This window comes from Notamacropus eugenii, chromosome 7 (genome assembly GCF_028372415.1).
Source record: "Notamacropus eugenii isolate mMacEug1 chromosome 7, mMacEug1.pri_v2, whole genome shotgun sequence".
Taxonomy (NCBI): Eukaryota; Metazoa; Chordata; class Mammalia; order Diprotodontia; family Macropodidae; genus Notamacropus; species Notamacropus eugenii.
In genome coordinates this window covers 2,787,189-2,809,091 of record NC_092878.1, presented here as the reverse complement: position 1 = coordinate 2,809,091, position 21,903 = coordinate 2,787,189, and the positions used below count along the sequence as shown (strand labels likewise).

General features: G+C 41.7%; 1 protein-coding gene across 1 annotated transcript in view; it reads left to right on the top strand.

Moving 5' to 3' along the window:
- SLC27A2 (solute carrier family 27 member 2) overlaps positions 1-21,903 on the top strand; it is a 69,195-nt gene that overhangs the window by 28,369 nt on the left and 18,923 nt on the right. Inside the window, exons 3-4 of the mRNA XM_072624280.1 lie at positions 5,101-5,259; positions 10,763-10,887. Coding sequence (XP_072480381.1) covers positions 5,101-5,259; positions 10,763-10,887 — 284 coding nt within the window. The remainder of the gene's footprint in view (positions 1-5,100; positions 5,260-10,762; positions 10,888-21,903) is intronic.

The window sequence follows — 21,903 nt, the reverse complement described above, 5'->3', positions numbered from 1 at the left end:
ACTCCAAATCAGTAGGTAGAGTGGAAGAAGTCAATATTTGCTGTCCAAAGGTATCAGTCGGTTGGAGTCTCCATCCTACAAGGTCTTTTGATGATAGAAGACAGCACTGCTGTGCTGATCTTTCTCCAAACACCAAGGAGCTGAGGATGATGGTGGTGGTGGTGGTGGTGGTGGTGGCAATTATTAACCATGCATTATGGCACAACCACTGAAATAAGGCAGGTAGTTAAAATCCATAGATCTGTATTCCCAGGGACTGGACTGAATTAACAAATGGTACCAGCTCAGTAATTAGATCCCAAAAAGGCAAGTGATAAAATATACCCAAAAGATATATCAGAACAGATGGTACAATAGACTTGGTATTTGAAATCCTAATCAGTTTGGCAGGTGTCTAACATCTGGCCAGAACTGCATTAGGCCTGGTGTCTTAGTCTTTCTCTGCTACATATATCCCTCTAGGATTTACAAGGGCAAGGTCCTCATATTTGGCCTTCCCCGTTAGAACTCTGTCACCATTTTAACATCTTTTTCCAGTCCTAGTTCTTTGGTGTTCTGTGGGAACAGTGGATATTTGTAAATTAAATGGTCCTACATGCAGTTCGGAAACTCCACCTTCCTCAGAGACCATGTGTCCCCTCACATCTAGAAGCAGATCTCTTCCTACCTACATGTCCCATAAGTCCTCTGTGAATGAGGGGATGGGACAAAAATTGAATGGAGACATGACTTACTTGCTCGCTCGTATCTTTTGAGAACTGCTCCCTCTCCCCCACTCTATACCTCAAAACCCTTCATCAGCTCTCTCCTCACTCTTATCTCTGAAGAAAAGTTGGCCCTTCATTGCCAAAGTCACCCGCTTTACCAGTACCCTTGAGCCTCTCCCCTCCTCTTTCCTATTGTCTACTAGTCAGCAAGCTATTTTTTGTTAATTTATTTATTTTTAGTTTTCAACACTCACTTCCATAAGTTTTAAATTTCTCCCTCTCTCTCCCCCTTCCCTCCCCAAGACAGCCTGCAATCTGATATAGGCTCTGCATATACATTCCTATTAAACCTATTTTCACATTCGTCATGTTGTGTAGAAGAATTATAATGAATGGGAGAAACCATGAGGAAAAAAACAAAACAAAACAAAAAAGAAAATAGTCTGCTTCGTTCTGCATTCAGACTCCATAGTTCTTTCTCTGGTTGTGGATGGCATTTTCCATCGTGAGTCCTTTGGATTGTTTTAGGTCCTTGCATTGCTGAGATAGGCTTAGTCTGTCAGAAACAGTCCTTGTACACTGTGGCTGTTACCGTGTACAGAGTTCTCCTGGTTCTGCTCACTTTACTCAGCGTCAGTTCATATAAATCTTTCCGGGTTTTTCTGAAGTTTACCTCAACAAGAATTTATTATGCACTTACTGTATGCCAGGCACTATGCTAAATTCTGGGTCATACAAAGAAAGGCAAAAACAGCCCTTGACCTCAAGGAGCTTATATTCTTTTTAAAAATTAAGTTTAATTTTTATCAATCAATAAGAACCTGCCTTCTCTCCCTCCCATTTCCCTCACCACCACCACACCGTTGAGAAGGAAAGAAAACAAAACCCCTATTACATAAATATGTAGCCAGACAAAAGAAATTTCTGCATTGGCCACATCCCAGAAAACGATTTGTCTCGATATGCATTCTGAATCCATCACCTTTGTGTTAGGAGGTAAATAGTATGTTTCAGCATGAGTCCTCTAGAATGCTGCTTGGTCACTGTGTGTCACATTCAGAGATCCTATGAAGCCTTTCAAAGTTGTTTGACTTCACAGCATTGTCGTTATTGTCTGAATTATCCTAGTTCTGTTCACATCAGTTTATACAAGACTTCCAGGTTTCTCTAAAACTGCACCTTCATTATTTCCATCCCCTCAATACTATGTCCTAGGTGTCCTCACTCTTTGACTGTCAAAAACCTTAAAATGATTGTCTACTCTAGCTGCCTTTTTCCTCACCATCCACCTGCTGCTCAATTCCTTGAAGTTTGGCAATTTGACTCTACTTCCTACTCTTTTCAAGTTTGCCAAATATGTCTGTGGGGGTATGTTTATAGATAGATAGACAGACAGATGGATGGGCATAGACACATACACAAACATATCTATATGTAAATATGTAGCTATAGATAGTATTGGAGGAGGACCAAACAGACATCACCATGTTGAGTACAGGGCGTCTAACTGTGGCTGATCAGACTAATGCAAGTTCAAAAGACTACCACAGATCAGGTAAGTAGACACACACATATATGTACACATACATACTTTTCCAAAAGTCTTATTACATTTTTAAGCTTTAATAGATTAAAACTGCATCAAGACTTTTAGAACACCCTGTGTACGTAACCATTTGGATTTATCTCTACATGTTAACCGTTCAAGTACAAGCAGAAAGATGAACTCGCTTTGCGATCCTGAGCCACCCAGTTTAGTACCAAAAGTACAAAGGATTATTCAAGCCCCTGTAGAAAAGGGAAGAGAGTTTTTCTAATTGACGGGGATCCCAGTACAAACCTATTCTGCACTTTTTGTTGGATTAAGTAAAACCAGTCCTATATTGGATGTCTTTTTCACCTGAGTGCTTATGAGGAAAGCTGAGGGCCTTTTTTAGAGAGGGTAAAACAAGCCCAAATGCTGATGTGTCCATGTTTTCCCTGGGTAGGGACATGAGCCAGAGAGAGCTTGTAAGATCTGTCATTTCTTCCTCTCTGCCACCACCACCACTAAAAAAAAAAATTATACCCATCAGTCATGTCAGGGACCCAAGTGATAATGAGCTACACTGAGATGAGATGGTTGACTGTGCCAGGAAGGATATGAACTTTGACTTAGTTTTGAAGTACATTTTGTTCCCAACCTATGAACTTACACCTAAACAGGAATTCCCCTTCCCTTCAGACACACAATATCCCTAACGAATGCTTATTTGACCTCTACTCTACAGAAGTTTTTATGTAAGTTGTTTTCCCATAAAAACATAATACGTGGTGAGGTTTCTAGGGCAGTCTATTTAAGCGATAATGTATCTGAAATGTGGTATTGCACTATGGAGCCTAACCACCCTATGCCATCAAAGTTCTATTGGAAAATGCATTTCCTACTAATCAGAGTTCTAATTTGGAACACTTTCTCCCCCACTACGCCCTCCATCTAGAGGCCATGATTCTGTGGGGATGAGGAGCTGCTTCAGCAGCACTTGCTGACTACCTCAACCCACAAAGCCCTTTCTTTCTCCTAGACGGGCTCCTCAGTCTTCTCGTTTTCCTTTCCCTTTCTTTTCTGGTTCATAGTGTCGGGCCCTCTTGTTTCCTTTTCCTGAACATAAATTTGTGATTGAAGAAACTCCCTGCCCTGCCTCCTCCTGCCCACTTGCCTTCTTGTTTGTTATTCAGATATAGCATGGAAAACTACAGGCAGGTGCACAAAAGATTGAACTGCAGTACAAAACCTAGCAGAACCTCTGCTTTGAAGCTCACGGGTCATACAGTCCAACCCATACCTAAACGGAAATTCCCCTCCCCTCCTTAACAGGTGTTCGTTCAGCCTCTCCTGAAAGTCCTCCAGGAAGGTGGTACCTGGGGTTCAGCTCATTCCTTCCTATGATGGTCCATTTACCTTTGGATCATCTTTGATTGTTAGAGCTTCCTGTAGAAGGTGGTACTTGAACTGTGTCTTAAAAGAGAGATTATGAGACAGAGGTGAGAAGGGAGAGCATTCCAGGAATGGGGAGAGCATTCCGGGAATGGGGAGAGCATTCCGGGAATGGGGAGAGCATTCTGGGAATGGGGAGAGCATTGCAGGAATGGGGAGAGCCAGCAGTGAGGCACAGAGTATTGTTTGAGTGTGAGAGCAAGAGAAGCTGGTCTGGCTAGATCGCAGAGTGTGAGAGGAGAGTAAAGTCCACTGAGGCCAGAAAGAAAAACTAAGCCGTAGAATTTATGTTTGATTCTAGAGGCAATAGCAATATACTGGAGTTGACTGAATAAGGACGTGGTGAGTACAAAGTGTTTCTGGCTCATCTAGTTTGAAATGTCCAATAGAAAACAAGTGAGGCAGTATTGTGTCTCAGGGGAAAGAATGGGCCTGGAAATTATGGTCATAGATATGATAATTAAACACATAGGAATTGATGAGGTTACCGAGAGAGACGATAGAGAAGAGTAGGGGGGCAGAGCCTTAGGAATATTCACAACTAGGAGACATGATTTGGATGATGAATCAGCAAAGGCAACTGAGAAGAAGCAGCTTGAAGGTTGAGAAGGGGGCAGCGAAGTGGTACAGTAGAGTGCTCGGTCTGGAGTCACGAGGACTCATCTTTCTGCGTTCAAATCTGACCTCAGACACTTAATAACTGTGTGGCCCTGGGCGAGTCATTTAACCCTGTTTGCCTCAGTTTCCTCATCTATAAAATGAAGTGGAAAAGGAAATGGCAAACCATTCCATTATCTTTGACAAGAAAACCCCAAATGGGTTCATGGAGAATCAAACATGATTAACACAACTCAACAAGAAGAAAAACCAGATTGAGGCAGATAAGAAATTAGAAAAGACCATCAGATTGGGCAATGAATAGCAGGGGTAGTCTGATGGAGGTTTTTGAAGAATGGGGAGACTTGGGGATGTTTGTCAAGACTTCTAAAGTATAGATCTTAGTGTGTTTGCTTCCTCCTACTCTCCCATTATCTCCAGGATCAAATACAAACTCTTCTCTTTGGCCTTGAAAGCTCTTTATAATCTGGTCCCTTTCTCCTTTCTGATTTTCTTGCGCTGAGGTCAGGTCTGAGCCTGACTCCAGGTCCAGCGCTCTATCCAGTGCAGTGCGCTGCACCACCTAGCTGCCTTCAATGCACTATAATGAAGATCAAATGAGATGCAGCATAGAATGTACTTTGCAATCATTAAAATGCTATATAAATGTCATCTGTTATTGCGTGCACCTGCCTCCTCACAGGATGGTGATGAGGAAAGCGCTTCGCAAATCTTGAAGCCCTGTATATGTGAGTTATGAGTATGTTTGCAGATGGGCTCCCTCGGCCTAGTCAGTCCTTCTGCTTTGTCTTTGCCAAGGTCTCCCCAAAGCTGCAGTGATCAATCATCGGCGCATATGGTATGCCACTGGCTTATTCTACGCAAGCAATATCACTTCAGAGGATGTGATCTACACTTCTCTGCCCTTGTATCACAGTGCGGCCCTCTTGATTGGATTACATGGATGTATTGCAAAAGGTAAGCCTGTCCTTTTCATCAAGTTCAGTCAACACCTGCACCTCAAAAGGACTAACATTAAAGGGTTTGTGGCTTAATGGAAAGGTTACTGAGTCAAGGGTCCGATCACAAACCATAAAGAAGTTATTCTCAGAGAGTGTGCTGTGAGTTTCTCTTGTGTGCCTGGGAAAATCCACCCCACACGCCAAGAATCCCACATTCCCCAGCCTACATGTCCAACTGCAGTTTAGCAGCCATTTCTTCCCCTGGATTGGTGTTGAGGTGGTCACCACAAAGATGCAAAGCTACATCCTCTGATTCAAGTTGTAGGGAAGTGAAGAAAGAGAGTGACAAAGTGTAAGAGAGGCAAGGAAAGATGGAGGAATCCCAAGGCCTAGGCAAGTGAGGTACATGGAGACCTTACTTCCCAGAAACTCTTATTTGTATCAGTTTAAAGATTCAACGTGCTGGAATTCCTCATGGCAGAAAATACTGTTGAGGGCAAAAAGAAATTTGAAAACCATCATCATAAAGATTTAGAATTGGAAGGGATGATAAAAATTATCTAATCTTACCTCCCCATTTTACAAAGGAGGAAACCAAGGCATAGAAATTTGACCAGTGTTGTTAAACAACTAATTTCCAGTTTAATGTTCTTGGTCTGAGCCCCAGTTCTGCTGCTTATTAGATATGTGACCTTGCGGCAAGTCCCTTTACCTTTTTAAGACTCAGTTTACAAATCTGTAAATTGGGGGACAGTGGTACATGTGTATGTGTGTTCATCCTTCATTGCTGAAGAAGACCATGCCATCAGAGAAATGATGACATGACTTACACTTGACTTTAAGTGAGGGAGGGCTGTGCAGGTCCCCAGCCTCACTTCTCCTCCAGACCCATCTGAATCCAGTGACCAGATATTCATCAGGATGACTGGAGATGAACCAGGATGAGGCACTTGGGGTTAAGTGACATGCCCAAGGTCACACAGCTAGTGAGTGTCAAGTGTCTGAAGTGAGATTTGAACTCAGGTCTTCCTGACTCCTTCACTGGTGCTCTATCCACCATACCACCTAGCTGCCCCACAAGATATTGGAGTGGTTTGCCATTTCCAGCTCATTTTACAGATGTGGAAACTGAGCCTAATAGGGTTGCACAGCTGGTGAGTGTCTTTGGCTGAATTTAAACTCAGGTTGTCCTGACTCCAGGTCCAGTGTTCTATCTGCTGTGCCACCTACTTGCCCCAATGATACATGTGTCGCCTGCATCATTGGGTCATTGAGGGGAAAGAGCATCATAAGCTGTAATGTTCTTCATAAACCTTAAACTCCTGGTATTGGCCTTGTCCCCCATTTCTCTGACAGGAGAAAATGGCCAATCAAGTCTCCCACACTCTCTGAAACAAAAACAAAATGTTCTCAATTTTTCCTAGCCTTCTGTTTCTAATATTGTTGTTCAATCATTCTCTCTGTGGCCCCATTTGGGGATTTTCTTGGCAGAGATACTGGAGTGGTTTGCCATTTCCTTCTCCAGCTCATTTTACAGATGAGGAGACTGAGGCAAAAAAAAGGTTAAATGACTTGCCAGTAAGTGTTTGAGACTGTAACTCAGGTCCTCCTGACTCCAGGGTCAGCTCTCTATCCACCATGCTACCTAGCTGCCCTGGTTTTCATATCCAGTTCCTTAGAACATCTTCAGAAAATTGAATCATGTATTAAAGTGGAGGATGCTCTGAAATGCTTTAGGGCCCTCTCCATGTTTAAAAACAATTTATAAACTCCAGAGCTTATTATCTAACCATTTCCAGAAGACTTTAATTGTTCCCTGCTGACATCAGAATCTGATTTCTCCCTCTTTGCATCCCTTTCTACTTTATGACAATAGGATGCCTGCTACAGCTTTCCTAAAGAACTCCCAAGTGTAGTGAAGATGCCCTGGTCACCTCTGTCCTGTTTCCTTTTCCAAGGCTGCTGTCCAGTTCAGTGCAGTTCAGTTCAGCAAGCTTGTGCTGAGTACATACTAGGTCAGTCAATCATTCAGTATTTATTAAGCATGTTAGGTGTCAGGCTCTGTGCTCTTGAGATACCAAGAAACGTAGAAAATAGTCCCTGCTATTGAAGTTGTCACAGTCTAACAGGACCATTTTGTGCTGGGGGCACAGTGAAAAGTGTCCTCGAGTTGCTGACAGTCTCCTGAAGTATGAAGTTTGTACCGTAGGTCATTTCTCACTTTATTGGAAGAGGAAACTCCCACTGAGGAAACTCCCTCTGCCAATGCAAATCAACAAATAGTATGGTCTCATCTTAGTCTTAAGAAAGTCTGCTGGAAGCCGAGGGTCACATGGTCAGGATGTCTCAGAGAGGACCCAGGTTGTTGACTTGGAGGCCAACATTCTGTCCTTTATGCCATACTGCCTCTCCCCTAGATACATAAGGATAATATAAATTGAGAAGGTGGTACCAAGCTTTTGCATTGTCCCTTAACGTGAAAACCGTCACTCTTTCTTCTTTTACCAAACTGAGACTGTACCTGGAGGGTTTGATGGAAGAGTCAGTCAAAGAAGTCCCAAAGTGCTGCCACCAGGTGCGAAATGAGATGTCTGAGATGAGCTCTCTAATGAAATAAAAGTTTGGAGTTTATCCCCACCCTCCAATCAGAGAGCCAGAGTGGGGGATGAGATCTTACCCAAGAATAAGATTTCTGGGCCATGACAGAGAAGTCAGAGAATACCTCCTCCCCCACCTCCTCCAAAAAAATAAAAATAAACCAGCACTACTTTCTTTGACTTTCAAAACTCATGTTACATTTATATCAATCAAGGACCTGCTGTATGCCAGGCTCTGCTAAGCACAAAAGGAGGCCAAAGACAATCCCTGCCCTCAATGAGTTTACAATCTGGTTTTGTGCACATTTTGCTAGTTTATCAAGGTTGGCCTTACTCAGTGTACCATGCTTTTAGGGCCCCCACCATCAAGAAAGCTGTGGTCCGAGATGTCTCTGGAGAATAGACTTCTTATTCCCTGCCTACTGTTAGATGCTCATCTCATTGAGGGTGGTCATCTTGTCTTCTCATGAGGCATTATATTTGGATAGAGTGCTGGACTTGGAATCAGGAAGAACCATCCAGATTCTACCTCTTAGACTAACCAGCTGAGTAACTAGGGGCAAATCCCCAAGTCCTTCTGCACCTCAGTTTCCTCATTTGTAACATGGGGATAATAATACTTGTCATATTTTCCTCACTGGGTTATTGTGAGACTCTAATGTAGCAAACCTGAAAGGGCTATTTCATCCATTGTTACTATCTTCTGCAAATATCTTCTGGTCTTGAGAGAGAGCTTGAAGGATTGCAGAGCACTTTACATCTGTTATCTCATTTAGGTGCCATGGCTCTTTCATTGTTACAAGTCCTTCTCCAATGGTTACACTAAATTGAGTAAAGGTTTGTAATCAGGAAAAACAAGGTTTCACTTGGAATCCCGTCTTCCCTGAGAAGCTAAGCCCATACTCTATACCATGAGAGGCTCCATAGGGGAACTTTCATGGAGATCTTTGGGGGTTTTTAATATTTTTAATTCATTTAGTATTTTCCAAGTTACATACAAAAACAATTTTTTACATTTGTTTTTAGTTCCAAATTCTCTCCCTTCCTCCCTCCCCAATCCTCCTCAGTGGGAAGGCAAGCAATTCCATATAGCTTTTATGTATGTGGAGTCATGCAAAACTTATCCATCATAGTCATGTTGTAAAAGAAAACATAGATAAAAACAAACTCTAGAGAAATAAAGAAATTTTTAAAAAGTATGCTTCAGTCTGTATTCAGACACCTTCAGTTCTTTCTCTGGGGATCATAAATCCTTCAGAGTTGTCATAGATCATTCTATTGCTCAGAATAACCAAGTCACTCACAGCTGATCATCTCACCATGTTGCTGTTACTTCGTGCCCAGGACATTTCACTGTGTATCAACCCATGCAAGTCTTTTCTGGTTTTTCTGAGAGCATCCTGTTCATCATTTCTTATACTACAATAGTATTCCATCATAATTATATGCCACAACTTGTTCAGTCATTCCCCAACTGATGGGCATTCCCTCAAATTCCAATTCCAATTCCAAAAATTCCAATTCTTTACCTACCCTCAGAAAAGAGCTACTATACATATTTTTGTACATATAAATCCTTTCCCTTTTTTTTTTTTATTTTTGGGGGGATACAGACTAGTAGTGGTATTGCTAGGTCAAAGGGTACACATGATTCTGTAGCCCTTTGGCCATAGTTAATGGAGATGTCTTTGTAACGATCTATCTTCAGGCCTTGGGATTTTATGTATCAGGAAGAATAAAGATCAAACAATGAACAGGAATGTATTTGTTTCTGATATTTTAGTCCATTCACATAAGTAGTATTTTCCAAGCCTGGTACAGAAATCCTATTTTCCGTTTATAGATATGATTAAGACTGCTTGTCATTCTTATGGAGATTTCTAGATTCACACGGAACTTGGCTTTTCAATCTTTTTCATAAATAAGTCTTAAAACTAGAATTCAGAGAAGCACATGGCGAACAGTTGCAAATTACATACCTTGGCAGCTATGCCAACCCTCAGCCCTCAAAATATGTATGCAGTTTCTGATGAGAACTATTAGAGGGTCAGGTGTCCTCATAAGCCTCCTGTAAACACAAGAGTAACATTTCCTTCTTGCTTATATTACAGCCAGCCCTAGTCGTGTGTCAGAGTCACAGAACGCTAGAACCACAAGGGACTTTCGAGATCCCCAAATTAAGCTCTGTCATTTGACAGATGAGGAAGCAGACCCAGAGGGGTGAGGTGATTTGCCCAAGGTTCTTTGCTTCATTGAAATAACCTAGTTAGAAAGGATAATTGAAATTGCTATGCAGAGCCTCTTCTTACTACATACAGGCTACCTTGAGAAAAAAGCATTGATTTTGGTTTGATTTCTAAATTTAATGCAGTTACTTAAGAGGTTCATCCTTGCAGACCTCTTAGTAGATAGCCTGCTTGAGTTGCCAAACACCAGCCAGACATTCATTACTTGATGGCCAACCTTCTAGTTAGCATTGAACCTCCCAGAAATTAGTTCAATTGAATCTCAGATGACAAACAGTCCATTGCTAGACCCAGACTTAGAGTGTTTCCTGCTTGATGAAGGACCTGGCAAAGCTTCTGAGAACCCAGGGTCACCTCCATACCATGACAAGATTCCATAGTAGAATGTTAGTAAGGTCTTTCTATGAAGACCCTCTCTTTAAGCTTTGGGATTTTATGTATCAGGGAGGATAAAGATTGAACAATAAACAAAAATGCATTTCTAAGCATCATCTTTCTCTTGTTCTCTAAGATTCCAATTGTCCCATGATCAATAGATATAGGAAGATGCTAATATTTGATTTTTCACTTATGAAAGAAAATAAAGAAAAGTTTAATTGGAAAAAATGCACTAAAACACCTTTGGGTTTCTTTACTGTCCACTTCTATGACCATACTTCATCTTTGTGGTTTGTAGGTGCTACCATGGCTATACGTACCAAATTTTCAGCCAGTCAGTTTTGGGAAGACTGTAGGAAATACAAAGTGACAGTCATACAGTACATCGGTGAGCTGCTGCGGTATTTGTGCAACGTGCCCGAGGTAAACCCATACATGCCGAAAATGTTGACACACCTTGATGTGGTATTGTGCTGCATGGCAGAAGATTGTTGTACATGTTGGTAACTTGAGCTAAAATTAGCATCACCTTTCATCACCTACATGATCTTCTTTTTTTTATAGCCGAACCAACAGAACTTCCAATTTACTGACTGATGTTCATCAGCTAGGGGGCCATTAGGGTAGGAGCCACAATTGGAACAGGGCAAAAATGAACATATATAAGTTACTCACTCCAGACCTGTTAATGCCAGGGGGGCATATCAGAGTGGATTAGATTCAGGAATCCTGGAATGCTTTACTCAAGATGCTTCAGCTGCTGGTCATTCAGTCCTCCCTAAATGCACTTTTCCCTTTTCCACATCCGAGTCTTCATGTCACTCTTCACCTGAAAAGCCATCCTTGCCATCACTGCCTACAAAATTCCTTCCATCCTTTAGATCCAGTTTTATTTCTTTCATGAAGCCTTCTCTAATCGTTTGAGCAAGAATTGAGCTCTCCCTCCCATGAATTTCTGGGAGCTCTAATTTATTGCAATACCATTGGGCTATCTTTTGTTTCAATTCTTATCTAGCCCTTAATCATTGAATGGGCATGGTCTCAGACAAAGTGAGGCTTGGGAAAAACCTTAATTTAGAAAGGCGAAGGTTACCCATTGCATCCTGAGCCATTGTCCTGACCTATGTCTTGTTGCTGGCCTCCAGTGACTCTGGAGGAGACAGTGAGACTGATGACTTTGCCCAGCTCTGCCTCCCTTAAATCCAATCCACAAACGAGTCAAGATGTCACCCTCATGATGTCACTGGTCCTCTTTGAGAACGAAGGACAAATGACACCAACAAACTTGTGAAGTAGTTATTTGTATAGATATTTTAAAGGACTAAATAAAACAATCTATATTTATTATCCTCTATGAACAAGGCATCGTACTAAGTGCTGTGGAGTATATTAGGGACACATAATGCAGAATGCCTACCATTAAGCAGCTTCCTCTTTAATGGAGATGTAATCTGTAGATTTGGAATAGTAACACAACAAGGGGGTATGTGCTCAGTGACTGTTCTTGTAGGTTGGTCTTTTCAATCATGCCTGATTCTTCATGACCCATTTGAAGTTTTCTTGACAAAGATGCTAGAGTGGTTTGCCATTCCTTTTCTAGATCATTTTACAGATGATTAACTGAGGCAAACAAGGTTAAGTGACTTGCCCAGGGTCATACAAGCAGTAAGTGTTTGAGCTCAGCTCAGATGAGTCTTCCTGACTCCTAGCCCAGCCCTCTATCCACTTCACCACCTAGCTGCTCCATGACTAGTGATAAATAGTAAGTAACCCTACAGGCCTGCTCATGGAATTGTAGAGTCTCATAGCTGTAAGGGTCAGCAGTGCCAATCTTATCCTGCCTGCACCAGAAGAAGAATTCTCTCATTCGTTCAGCATTGGTCATTCAGCATTCACTTGAGATCTCTATTGAAGGGAAACCCCCTGACTCCCAAAGCAGCCCACTTCACATTGGGCTAACTCTAATCACTAGGAAGTTTAGCCTTACATCAAGACTTAATTTCCCTCACTGTAACTTTTACCCTTTGTTTCTGTTTCCCACTAGGGTCAAGTTGAACAATGTATTCCCTTTTCCTTATCGCATGAGGTCATACGTTTTGCTGTCTTCCTTTCTCCAAGCTCTAAATAGGCTCAATTTGTTCAGCAGAATCTAACATGGCGTGGTCTCAAGGTCTTTCACCCTTCTGGTTGCCCTCTTCAGGATATTCTGCAGTTTATTAACGTCCTTCCTAAAAGGTGGCACCGGGAGCTAAACACAAAACTCTAAGTGGATTATGACGAGAGAAGAGTACAGGGGGACCATCACCTCCCTAATCTCAAACACTGTGATTCCCTTAATGCAACCTAAATGGACACTGGTTTTGGTTTTTTGAGGGGGAGTTTTCACTGCAATATCATACTATTGAAGCAAATTGAGTTCAAACCTATTAAATGCCTAGATTCCAAGGTCACTGGCATCTTTACCTTCTACCCAACCTAGACTTCAGGTCTTCACAATCTACAAGTTCTTAACTCAAATAGATTTCAAAGGGTCCATAAGTGAGGATGAAGGGAAAATATATATCTTTGTTTTCCCTGAGAAGGGGTCCCCAGGTTTCAATAGAAAAATACAATACAATAGAAAAATAAAAGATTAAGAGCCACTGTCATAGCTAGTAGTAAAGTTGACTAACTCACCAGGGGACAGTTAAACACGAACTGGTTTTTCATGAAGGCTGTATCTGATGTTAAAGCTGCACTTTGGATAGGTTTAGTAACTTTATGATGGCCACTTTTAACTGACAAAGAGTGTAATAAAAATACATCAAGAGGCTATAGATGCTTAATAAATGTTGATTGATTGATGTGGAAAGAGAAGGATAGAAAGAGTATGGGGCAAAACAGCATTCCCCTAAATGCATCACTTTTCCCAAGAAGCATTACTGAGCCCTCTTGGCTGCAGATGAACTGCTTGATCCAAATTCAAATTTCAAGGTTTGGGAAAGCCTAGCCCCTGGAAACCCTTCCTGGGATCATGAACATAGACATTTCTGCTCTGGTTGTGATTTGTGGTCAGTTGAAGGCTGGATTTATTAAATTTGTCACCAAGCAAAAAACTATAGGATTATAGATTTCTGGAATGGACCTTAGAGATTCCTAATGAAAATATTTTACAGAAAACTGAGGTCCAGGGAGATAAAGTGATTTACCCAGGGTCATACAGGAAGTTGTGACAGGACCAGGATTCACGTCCAGGTCCTGTGATTCTGTATCCAGACTTTGCTCCTCCATGAGTCTATTTCCATACCAGTAAAATGAGGGGGTTAGAGTAGGTAATCACCGTCATCATCATAACAGCTAACATTTATATCATGCTTACTATGTGCCCAGCACTGTGCTAAGTGCTTTACAATTATTACCTCATCTGATCCTTACAACAACCCTGGGAAGTAGGTCTTATCATCGTCCCTGCTTTACGGATGAGGAAACTGAAGCTTAAGAGATTTTCTCAGGGTCACCCAGCTAATAAATGTCTGAGGTCAAATTTGAACTCAGGCCTTCCTGACCCTGGGCCTAGTGGTTTCTCTGCTAAACCAGGGTTACACAACTAGTAAGAGTCTGTCTGAGACTGAATTCAAACTCAAGTCTTCCTGACTCCAAGCCAGGCATTCTATCCCCTGTACCACCTATCTGTGATTCACAAGAAACAGGTGGTAAAGTTAGAGGCTTTCAGAAGAGAAGTGATGTCCTGGAAGTCAGGCCACCAGATCAATGAATGTTGTAATGATGTAAAATACCTGTTATTTCATCCCGATGGTTCAGCAGTCTTGGCAGGCATCATTTCAGTAATGCCCAGGACAGCATTCTTGGTGAAACAGACTCCAGCCTCTCAGTGTCTGCTTATTTTATGACTGATTTTCTTTCACATTAGTATCCCACTTGGCCTACAAGGTCACATTTTTCTTGATTAAAATACTGTAGTCCATATGGTCCCCATCTGTTGATCTTGTCATCTCTACCCATAATGCACCAGCCCGTCAGCTACCAGTCTCATGGGAGAGTCTGTGTTGTTCTTATTTGTTCTAATGGGAGCTCCCTCTGTACTCCAGGATAATAAACTTGTTTATGCTTCGCTCTCTCCAGGCACTACACAAACCTTATTAGTGTGTCTCATCTCAAACCTGCTGAAAAATAGGGCAAAATGGTTGGTAGTTTATGTCTTTAGAACAATTCCACTGATTTAGTGGTCAAACCCCTTGGCATCCACTGCCCCAGAGATAGACATGAGTTGTCTTCATGCATTAGAATGTAAAATTTTAAACAAGAAATCATCTTACTTGCTCTTGGGTGTATCTCCAGTGCTTAAACATAATAAGCCTTAATAAAGGTTCTGTCTTCTTTCTCTGTCAATGAGTCTGTCTACCCAGATGCAGGGAAAGGAGAGAATACTAACCTGAGAAGAGATTTTCCTTGCCTTTTCCTGGTTTTTGTGTACGGTCTTTACCTTCTCACAAAGAAGTTTCGAATATCATGGGCTCTGATCGAAATCACAGAAGAATACTTTTAAAAACTGGATGGCCACTGGATCATAATTCTCCTTCAAATAGGAAACCTCCCTTTTAGAGTGGAAAAACACCTAAAGGTTATCTAGTTTAAGGAAGTCGAACCCTGACCTCGGTTTAGTACCACTCCTTTCCCTCCAGATAATAATATGCAGTCCTTTGTGGCTTTGCTCAGATAACAAGTCTTTGTGAAAGGAAGAAATGTGTAGCTGGAAGTGATTACATTAATTCAAAAAAATGTCTTTTTGAGTTTGAGGCCTTTGATCTAGTCAAGCCTCCTACCCAATGCAGGATTTACCCTTCCAAAATCTCTAACATGATCTCACTCTAACATTTGGTAGCTTTCATTTGTTTCAATCTTGCCTGCCTCTTCATGACCCTATTTGGGGTTTTCTTGGCAAAGATACTGGAGTGGTTTGCAATTTCTTTCTTTGGCTCATTTTACAGATGAGGAAACTGAGGCAAATGGGGTTAAGTGACTTCCACAGGGTTACACAGCTGGCAAATTTGAACTCAGGAAGAGGAGTCTTCCTGATTCTCAGCCCTGCACTCCATCCACTGCACCCCCTAGCTTTCCCTTCCTCCTTCCTCCTCTGTTCTAACCTGAAAACCCTGCCTTGTCACCCCCCATGCTCTGTGCCTTTGCTTCAGTCTCTTTGCCAAAGTCAACCCCTTCTACCTGTACCTTTTACCATCTAATCCAAGAGGTTTCCCCTTTGACCCTGTCCTCTCCTCTCAGTAGGGTAATTATAGTAAACTTCATGAGTCACAAGTGTAAGACACTCCCACTCTTGATTCATTCTTTCCTATGGATTTCTCCAGTTTTAAAACTTCTCCTGCCCATTTCAGGGACATTGTAGCCTCTGCCTCAAAGGCCTCCCAGGTCCTCTGAAACTTTTGGAACTCAAAAGTTACCAGTGTCCATCAGTCCTGGACAGAAACTCCTACCACCACCCGTGCAAATTTGCCTAATTAAATCTACATTCTATCTCCACTGGCAGCAGCAGTGAAGTTACCAAAAATAACACCAGAGTAGAGAAGGATCCATCCTTCCTCACCCTTCATATGATGCCGTCAGGAGAGCTATAGCCAAGAGAGTGTAGCCAGAAGTTATCTTCCCTTTTAAATGGTCCACTTAGTCATCAGCTCTTCTAATGGCTCAGTAGCCAGAGAGCTTTCCATTGCTTCATATATAAACCCTTTATGAATCATGAACCTCTCTCATAGTCAGAAGTCAGTTCCAGAAGTCCTACTCAGTAGACCAAGAATATCTACCTACATTGGCACTGACATCAAATTCAAATGCAGGCTTCATGTTGACTTAGAAAACCACAAATTAACATTATCTATGTTGTACTGTATTTTTATTTTATTCAGTGTTTCCCAATTCATTTTAATCTAGTTTTGGCTTCACTCTACAAGTTTCATACCTCTGTTCCAAGGGATGAGCCTTACAGACTCAAGCAGCTTTGTTAAATTTGAAAAGGGAAATAAAATAGAGACAAGACCATAGAAATGAGAGTTGCTTTGAGCTCAGTTTACTTTATTCTGAGTATCTGCCTTCTCTCTAATATCACCCTTTAGTAGAAAACAGAAAAGTTGGTAAGCAAAGAAAGCCATGGTGCCCAGTCAATCAGCAAGCATTTTTAAGTGCCCTGCTATGTGCCAGACGTAATTCTAGATGCTGGGGACACAAGCAAAAAATCCCTCCTCTCAAAGAAATTACATTCTAATGAGGAAGAAGACAAATACATGTATGTGTGTATGTATGTCTATTCATATAAAGTGAATGAACACAACATAGCCAAATACATAGTAGTTTGGGAGAGAGGACTGTAATGGATGAGGTGAGCAAGAAAAGTTGCTTTAGCTACATCTAAAAAGGAAGAAAGGAACCCTACCCTATGAAGTAGAGGCCAGGAGGGAGTGCATTCCAGGCATGTGGGATGACCAGGAGATAGAATGCTCCACACAAGGAATATAAGAACGGGTGAGAGAGGGCCAGTTTGACTGGATTTCCAGGCGCAAGAGGAAGAATCATGTCCAATAAGACTGGAGAAATAGGTTGGGGCCAGGTAACAAAGGGCTTTGTTTTTATTTTGGGGTTGAAGCAACTGGGGGTTAAGTGACTTGCCCAGGGTCACACAGCTAGCAAGCGTCTGAGGCCGAATTTGAACTCAGGTCCTCCTGACTCCAGGGGCAGTGCTCTCTATCCACTGTGCCACCCGGATACCCCTACAAAGGGCTTCAAAAGGTACAGGCATTTACGTTTGGTCACAGAAGTCTCATGATTAAATCCAGGCTTAAGAGAAATTACTTTAGAAGCAGCGTGCTGGATGAAGTAGAATGGAGAAAGAAAGCCAGGGTGACCAGTTAGGATAAGGATCAAGAAGAAGAGGAGGCTATCTAACATTTGCATAGTGCTTACTGTGTATCATTTTACAGATGAGGAAACTGAAGCAGAGGTTAAGTGACTTGCCCAGGATCACACAGCTAGTGTCTAAAGTTGGATTCGAATTCAGATCTTCCTGACTTCAGGGCCAGCACTCTATCCAATGCACTACAGACCATTTCAATAATGAAGGCAGTAGCTGTCAGATGCAAAAGATTTTGGGGAGACTTGACCACTGATTGGGTATGTGGGGTGAGAGAGAATGAGGAAACACTGCAGTGACAAAGGGCAAGACATAACCTGACACCTGCTGAACAGTCTTTTTGTCTGTTATCAGTCTGTTTTCCCCCAGGTTTGCTACAGCACAAATTAGCTAAGCAGTAAAGGTTTCTTTTTTGAAGAACTTATTCCAAGAGGAAAATTAAGCAGCTGCTCTAAGTAAAAATGAGGACCTCTTAAAGACGTGGAAATAAAACTACTTCACAATCAGGTTGGCTTCACAACCTGGCAATTATCCAGTCAGCAAACATTTATGAAGCCTATTATGGGCCAAGCACTTTGCAAGGTGCTGAAAATACAGATGTAAAAGGTGACTCTCCACCTTCAAGGATCTTGCATTCTAATAAACTAAGGAAATAGGAAAATGTCCAAATGTTGTTGTCAACCATTTGTTTGTCAAAACAGCTTCATTTCCCTGTTGCCAAAAGAGTGGAAATCAGAAAAAAAAAAAAAAAACCCTGTGTTTGAATCCTACCTCTCCATCAGACTTGCTGTGTGACTCTGTATTAGTATAATGAGATCAGAATTTGAAGTCAAAAGCCATGAGTTCAAATCCCAATTCTGACAGTTACTATTCATGTGATCTTAGGCACATGACTTCACTCCTGTAAGTCTCAGTTTCCTCATCTGTAAAACGGGGAAATAATGCCTACCACACTCATCTCATAGAGCTGCTGAGAGGATTAAATGAGGGATCAATTCATCATTAAATGATAAAGTGCTTTGCAAATCTTAAAGAACTTTGTAAATGCCATCTATGATTACGCTTAAGTGGAACATGTGAAGTGGATTTGGAACTGCAGGACCTACATTCAAATCTAAGCTTACTTTACTGCCTTTGTGACCTTGGATAAATCACTTAAACTCTCTGAGTCTCAGTTTTCTCATCTCTAACATGAGGGGGATTAGATTTGATCAGAGACCCCTTCAGCACTTCTTAAACTGTGGACTAGATGACTTATAAAGTCCCTTCTAACTCTATCTTTGTGGGAGCCTGAGATTACTACTGGAATGGTTCTTTGGTCATAACTTTGGTGAGAAAGAGGTATAATAGAAGCAATCAGAAGAACTAGAGGCTTGGAATCCTCCTGAACATGGTCACTAGGTGTTCACACTTCACTCTGGCCAAACCTCAGCTCTGGAAGATGGCCTGTCTTTCCTGAGGTCCTCTCAAGTTGTGTTAGGAGGACAACAGCTTTACCTCTTCGTTTTTGTTGCTCTGCGTTCATTTTGTGGCGATGTTCTGTCTGTTTGCCGAGGAAATTGGGAGAGCCTGGAAATTTCTGACCTAACGGCCATCTTCCCTGAATGCCTTCTCTGCAGCTGAGTTTTCTGGATTCCAACAGTCCTTAAGAAGTAACATAGAAAAAAGAAGGCAGCCATAGGTAATCTGACCTGTTCCCATGTGGAACGGACTCGTGTTTATGCTACCAAATACTTCCCTTAGAGCTACCAAGAGCTCTTGGTACGTAGTGATACCAAGTTTGTTGGTTGATTTTTTTTGTCTGTTTATTGCGGGGAGGAGGGAGTTAGACCAGACTTTTCATTTCATTGATATAGAGAACTTCTGGTAAGGAAATTGCCTCTACCAATGGAGCGCAACAATTGCTCTACAAACTTAGAGAGTTTCCTGTTGTTGGTGAGATAGCCAGGGTTACACGACCGATGTATGTCAGAATCCAAGTTCTTCCTCACTGAAACTGCCTCTCTTTTTGTTTTCTATTTTCTTCCTATATATCATCTCCTTTTCCATCTCATTCTATCTTTTCTTCCTCTTTCCTTTTCTCTCTTCCGATCTTTCAACTCCTCAATCTTCCTTGACTTTCTATCCACTACTCCTTGCTGCTTTCCCAAGGTTGTCTAAGTAAATCGAATTTCCCTCTCAGAAAATATGCTGAAGGCATGATAACAGATACAGAAGACGCGCTTAACATACACACACACACACACACACACACACACACACACACACACACAGTCTCCACCCAAAAAAAAAAAAATCCTTCAAATAAAGGAAAAGAAACCGAGGCAACATCCTTCCTGACCTAGCAATGTCATTGCCCCAGCTGGGAAATCTGCACAAATGGAGTTCCACCAAGAGACAGAAGCGAGAAGATGCAATGCATGAAGCAGGTGTTCTGGTGCGTGGGAAGCAGGCAGAGCCTCACAGGTGCAAAGCTTCCTTGTGGTTAGGAGGGAGCGAGAGCTTATAGTCACAATACCACAGGCTCAGTTTTCATCATGTAACACAGGGATCATTTTACATGCTTACACGGGATTAAGAATTTAGGCGGAAAATATGACAGATGCACAGTTATGGGGATCCTGTGTGCTTCTCCCATGCCTAGTTCCCACCTAAGCCTACACTTGCCAGGATCTGATTTTTTTCATTCCTCATGCTACTCCAAATAAGTAAATGTTTTTCGATTGGTTGGTTGGTCAGTTGGTTGGTTGTTCTCCATTAGGAAGTTGTATTAGTTTCCATGACCTTTTCCTCCAGCTCTTTGGTGAGAGTCTCTCCTTCCTCTGAATAGGACACTGTGGTTCAGACTGTCATGACTCCCTCTGCCCACGATGATCTCCTCCCACTCTCCCTCCACGCCCCTCACCCCCCACGTCCCTCTTCTCCTCTAATCAAAAATTTTGCCTTTCGTGTCACAATTAAAGAAATAGCATTCAAATGTAGGTACATGACTTAAATACAGACTGAAGTATAGCAGGTCCTATGATGGGACAGTAAAGTACCAGTAATCTTGGATAAATTTCATATTTGCTTATCTGTGTACTTGTTTTTCCACCAATAAAATATAAGCACTCTGAGGGCAGGGCTATTTTGTTTGGAGCTCTCTATCTCCAGCATCTAACACAGTGCCTAGTACGTAGCAGTCACTTAAATGCTTAATTAAATGGATGAATAAGGGCACATTCTGCTAGTCTCTACCCTCTAAAATATATTTTTTAAAGTACAGTTATTTTTTATTTATGGAATAAAACAAGCATTTTGATAACAGTATAATTTTCAAAAAAGATGATTGCATATGAATGCAAATCTACTGTGTAGTACACAGCTGTTTGCACGTTGTCTCCTCCGTTAAAATACGAGCTCCTTGAGAGCACCGACCATGTATTTTTACCCTTCTGTGCACACCCCAAACTTTCCGAAGTACCTGGCATGTGGTAAACTTGATCAATGCTGTTGACTGGCTGATGTCAAGAGAAAGAATGAAAACAAACTTTCCGCTTTACAACCTGCCTCACCATACACAAACACTGGTTAATATAAGCATACCTTTCAGCCTGTAACATTTTAAGACATCTCCCTAGTGCATATTTATAGCAAAGCATATTCCTCCTAGGCCACCTGAGGCAACTGGGAGATTGCTTCCTCTCATTCTTCCCATCCTGATCCATTGGGGCAGTATTAGAGTCCTGGTTTTGGCTCTAATGAGCAGGGTGACCTTGGTTTAAGTCACTTAACCTCTCCATAAAGTGAAAGGGTTGGGCTAGCTGATCTCTAAGGTCCTTTGTAGCTTTAATACTCTGTGATTCTATTTTTAGTTAACTCTAGGCTAGTTGAATACTTCTCCCATAGGGTTCTAGTCTCCAGTTTTCCTCTTGGTTATCTGGCACTTAGCAGAGCCCTGACACATAGTAGGTGCTCTTAATTCTAATGCCTTCCCTCTGTTGATTAGTTCCTTTTTATCATGCATGAGGTACTTGGTGGCACAGTGGGTAGAGTGCCTGGCCTCAGACACTAGTTGTGTGACTTTGCAAAAGTCACTTAACCCTGCCTCAGTTTCCTCATCTGTAAAATGAGCTGGAGAAGGACATGGCAAACCAATCCAGTATCTTTGCCAAGAAAACCCTCAATGGGGTCACAGAGACATGACTCAACAGCATTTATCCTGTACGTAGCTTCCCTTGTATGTATTTGTTTGACTGTAAACTCCTTAAAGGTAGTCACTTCCATGAGATTATAAACTTTTTGTCTTTTTTTGTGTCCCTATCACTTAGCATAATGCCTGGCACATAGTCAGTGTTTAACAAATGTTAATTGGTTGACCAATTGACCGACCACCATCAAAGTAGCTACTTTGGTTTGTCCAAACCAAGAGGAACAAATTGTACAAGCCCTACTGGTAATGGTTGTGCAACTTAAAAGTGCGGCAGGGTTGGATTATACCCTTTGGAAAAAGATGATTTCACAGATATCTATATTATGGATTG